At 35.6% G+C, this 5,105-nt stretch overlaps 1 protein-coding gene across 1 annotated transcript; it reads right to left on the bottom strand.

The window, feature by feature from the left end:
* Positions 1-463: 463 nt before the first annotated feature.
* LOC121390913 (oncostatin-M-specific receptor subunit beta-like) lies at positions 464-4,498 on the bottom strand (the record flags this gene model as incomplete). Its single annotated transcript, XM_041522766.1, has 5 exons — positions 464-622; positions 1,992-2,169; positions 2,586-2,761; positions 3,432-3,654; positions 4,404-4,498. Coding segments are annotated over 5 exons (831 nt in total), but the record flags the coding sequence as incomplete, so codon positions are not given.
* Between the last annotated feature and the right edge of the window lie 607 nt (positions 4,499-5,105).

Genomic DNA, 5,105 nt, shown 5'->3' with positions numbered 1-5,105 from the left:
TGGCAGAATTAAAAATACGCCAGGAAATGTTGAAATCTGCATTCATCCACCCCAGAATCACTGATGCAGTGTGGGCAGACATTGACAAAAACAATATACGAAATTTAAAAATATTTCATTATATTCTACAAACAGTGAGATTCACACAATAACGTTTTTAAAATTCTAACTTGTTGTCTTGACTATACTATTCTCTTGTCGTATCTGGTGGAATGCGCATGACAGGAAATAAAATGTTCCGGTAAATTGTCAGTGTGTTATGGTTTTCATAATAAATATTTTAGATAGAATTTGTTGATTTTTTCTAATATTTTCAAGGATTTATATTTTCGATGCTGACTACTTACCCTCGAAACCCACGAAAATAAAAATCCTCGAAAATTTCCGGTTATACTGTAGTGAATAACATAATGCCTCATCCAAGTTTTAAATATCTTATCCAAGTTTTAAACAAGTTGCTCACCATTACACTCTCCAGTGACATCGGCCTTACAGTAGTGAATAACATAATGCGTCACATAACCAAGTGACTCAAAACAATCAAACGGCTGCCACTCAATTTTCAAAGCTCTATCATCCTTTATTCCAGAGATATGGAAGTTCTTTGGCGGTTTCTCTGGTTCTGAAAAATATTAATTACTCTTTATTATCTATTAATTCCATATATTCAAAGGCTAAGCAGGATGAAGATGTAGGGCGGAAGGAGGCCCATTTGACCTAAGTCTTGAATAAAAATGTCTCCTAAAGTAGGTACTAAAAACAGATAAATCCATTAAAGTAATTTTCTGCAAAAGATTTTTAATTTTTTATGCTTTCTATGTAAAACGAGTATGAAAATTAGAACATAACGCCTTGAATTGAGTAATGATAGTAGAAGTTGTTTTTTTTAGATAAAATGGCATTATAAGTTTTGGCGGCTGAACTCTTCACATATATATTTATCCTATAACTTACCAGAATTCGCTACTCATGTTTTTTTTAATATGTAAAATATCAACCTCATCTAGTTAATCGGTATTTGTTGAGGCTTTGCTGAGACAAATACCGATTAACATAGACGAGGTTGATATTTTACTTATTAAAAAATACTTTTACAAATCCTCTCTCTATATATATCTAGTTGGCTGCTTGATACATAGATGATACATGTGTATTTCATGTTTTTTGTCAAATATGAATTATATCTCATCGAGTGAAAACTTCACGAAATGAGATATAAATCATATTTGACAAAAAACATGAAATTTTCTATTTATTATATAACTTTTGTCAAATTTAACTTTATTTTTAAAATGTCATCAGCAAAATAGTTCCGGCTTTTTTACAGTGGCCATACAGTGAAATAGTGAAATATTCACTCTAAAATGTGTTATCATCACTGAGTGACTGATAACACTTTTATTTCACTGATATTTCACTAAATGTTATATAATAAATAACTATTATTATGTTCTGGTAGAATTACTTTTAAAATTATCACAACCAACAACAAGAATTCCTCGGAATTAGACGGACATCCACTGATACAACTGAAACCAAGTTTCACTGACCTATGACACAAAAGTTGTCACCATTGCTGCTACTGTCAAAAAAACTAATACTCATAACTCACATTTTTACTTTATAAAGATGACACAAAAAAACACAAACCATTATTATGTTAAGAAATATATATGTCTTAATAAATTTAAAGGCCAGGGTCCAATTTCACTAACCATTGTAAGCCTAGTTTTACACGTAAAGGTAAATCTATGACTAAACCACAATTCTTATTACTATTATAGTACAACAAATATAGTTAGAAATACACATATTTTATTTTATTTTGTCCTTAAAATGCGCCATTTTCCTTAATGTTGTAATTTCTTCAAGAAATAGATGCCAAACACTTGTAAATTTATGTCCGGTATAACTGCTAGTCGCAGACTTACGATGTTTTGTGAAATTGTCCCCAGAATAGCAGTCACTACAAAGTGTAAAAAAATACTCACTTGCTCCTTTAATATATGTGCACGGACTCCAAGTTATTCCACTGCTGACTGTCCTGCCAGCCTCAGAGATTACCTCCCTTGAAATGCCAAACAGATGGCCATTTCCACTAACTTCATCCGACGATACATACTCATATGATGTCTGGTTTACTGGCAGTGAGATCCAGTCAATGTGATCCTGGGGAGACAATAACAACATGTACATACAGTCAAACGTCCAGGCTAATGTTGTATTATTGAGCTTATAACAAATTAATGTTCAAGTATGTTGTCGTGATAAACTATATTTCCAAATTTTCATTTGTACAATAATCAAATGGATTAAGAAACAGGAAAAAAAGTATAATTCTTTCAGGGTTTTGGGATCCAGTTTAGGTGACCATTGGTCATGTCAGACAGGTGACTGCTTATTGATATCATGAGTGCAATGATATTAAAAATTATTTGGGAAGGGGAAAAAGTAGCCGATTATGGCAGGAACACAGATTACGGGTGGCTTGTAGGGCAGGGTGGGTGGGGGTTTTTTTTGGGGGGGGGGGGGGGCGGGCGGTTGGTAGGGCAGGTTTGACTATATTAAAGTGTATGATAATTTACCTCACAAACTAGAGGCAGGTGTGATCTCTGACACCAGTACAGTGTGTAGCCCAGCGACTGAAGACTGAAGTCGTAGTTCGTCTCTTTAGAACGTGGTGGCAACCAGTTCAGAGTGAATCGTGGATTCTCAGAGTGGCTGGAAGACTCCACGAGCAAATAACTAGGTCCTCGAGGCTCTGAAACGTCAATTATTAACTCAAATTTAAAAATTAAAAACTCAGGACAGTCCCTTTCACTAATGAATATAAAAAAAAGAGAAAGTTATGCTTTGTTTAACACCACCACTAGATCACACTGATTTATTAATCTTTGGCTATTGGATGTCAAACATTTTGTCATTCTGAAATGCAGTATAAGAAGAAACCCACTACTTTTACGTGTGTCAGGTTTAAGTTGCTTCTGTCAATCTTTGCTATGAATCTTTAGTGGGACTTATTTTACCAACTTTCATTATCCCAATGTGATTAAAGCCTCCGTTGTCTAAAGAGGGGTGGGACGTAGCCCAGTGGTAAAGTGTTCACTTGATGCATGGTCGGTCTGGGATCGATCCCTGTCGGTGGGCCCATTGGGCTATTTCTCGCTCCAGCCAGTGCACCACGACTGGTATATCAAAGGCCATGGTATGTGTTATCCTGTCTGTGGGATGGTGCATATAAAAGATTCCTTGCTGCTAGTCGAAAAGAGTAGCCCATGACGTGGTAACAGAGGGTTTCCTCTCTCAATATCTGTGTGGTCCTTAACCATATGTCCGACGCCATATAACCATAAATAAAATGTGTTGAGTGTGTCATTAAATAAGACATTTCCTTCCTTGTCTAAAAAATGTGAGATTGAAAAACGTCTTACTTCTTTTAGTCCTTGGAATGGACAAACTGGAGTTGGTGGGCGAGTAGCCCATGCTGTTTCTGGCATACAGCCAAACTTGATAGTCTGCTCGTGACAACAGCTGGAGCGCAGCAGACGTCTTGAACTCTGAGTTGATGAGGAAAGTTTTCTTGTCTTTGTCAGTTGGAAGCAGTTCCACTTTATATCCCAGGATGTGACCATTTCGGTGACGTTCATCCACGGGCTGGTAATAATATGTAGATGTATTATACAGAATTATTCACAGTATAAACCATGGAAAAAGAGGAAACAATTTTCATTTTAAGACATATCTAATAATCAAAGATATAAGAAGAAGAACTGCGCTACACATTTAACATTAAAAAAGACAATTCACCAAACTGTTAGTAACAACTTTCTATTTACACTGTATGTCAGACTGTATTCTGTCATTCATTTATATTAATAGACTCCATCATATGTGGTCATGTGGGATAGAAAAAGTACACCCAAGGTGGTGGAAATTTCGACCCAGGATGAGGCTTGCCGCATCTGTTTCATGTGTTAAATACAATTTAACACTACAAATTAACAAAATAGCTTTTATGATGAAGGTTTTAATAACAAAATATTGATCTAAAACTAATCAACTCGCATTGACATGACATCATATATTACCAACACCGTAATACTCCCCATGTTAAATTCAATGACGTCATAGCCCATGCAAAACAGATTTATTCTGCATGGGCTGACGTCATGGAATGGGTCTGTCTTGCATGGCTAGGGATGGAAGAAAATAGGGTATAGTGTACACATTTGCAACATATGACATAGGCCCAATTTTGGTGCTGAGGTTTGTTGCTAATGTCTTTCTCTATAACACATAATTTTATTAATACAAAAATGGCAATGTTTTCTGATGTCAATGGAGCATGAATTAAGCAGTTTTAAATAAAGTGTACTTGGAACGAACATACAATCTGGACTTACCTGCCAAAACAGGGTCACCTTACGACATCCGTCAAAATCATCGCAGGTTTCCTCAGTAAAACCACCAGGGCTGATCTGAGGGGCTTTTCCAGGCTCTAAAAAGTTAATTCCAGATTCGATTAATTATTTAACATAGCATAGAAAACCATGTAAGTTACGAAACAGTATAGCTTCAGGATAGATCAGGAAACCATGGAATAATAGCATTATTTCATAATCCACTTTACACATTTCTTCAATTTATAGTTTTTCAAAGCTACAGAACAAAAATTGGATGTGTTTCATAAATACTGCCCATGGAAAAATATTTAAAGTTTGATTGTCAATGGTAAATGCTCTGAGAGAAATAAAAAGTGATGGTTGTTTGATTAAAAACCATACACTTAATCAGCAGCTTATGGGACCTGGTATGTGCTGTCCTGTCTATGAATAAGTTCATATAAAACATGTTTCCTCTGAACACTATGCATCAGAATTACCAAAAGAATGACATCCAATATCTGATGATTCATTAAAAAAACAGAAAGAAAGAAACGTTTTATTTAACGACGCACTCAACACCTTTTTATGTGTCCGTTATCTGGCGTTCAGACATGTGGTTTAAGTCTGACCACGACAGGATTGAGAGAAACCTAGTCTGTCCGCACCCGTCTGCGAGCTACTCTTCCATTATGTCAGGGTCCTGTCATAGGGTTTTTTACT

Source organism: Gigantopelta aegis, unplaced genomic scaffold (genome assembly GCF_016097555.1).
Source record: "Gigantopelta aegis isolate Gae_Host unplaced genomic scaffold, Gae_host_genome ctg10745_pilon_pilon, whole genome shotgun sequence".
Classification (NCBI taxonomy): domain Eukaryota; kingdom Metazoa; phylum Mollusca; class Gastropoda; order Neomphalida; family Peltospiridae; genus Gigantopelta; species Gigantopelta aegis.
Note: the sequence above shows the minus strand (reverse complement) of the source record. Positions and strands in the feature narration are given on the sequence as shown.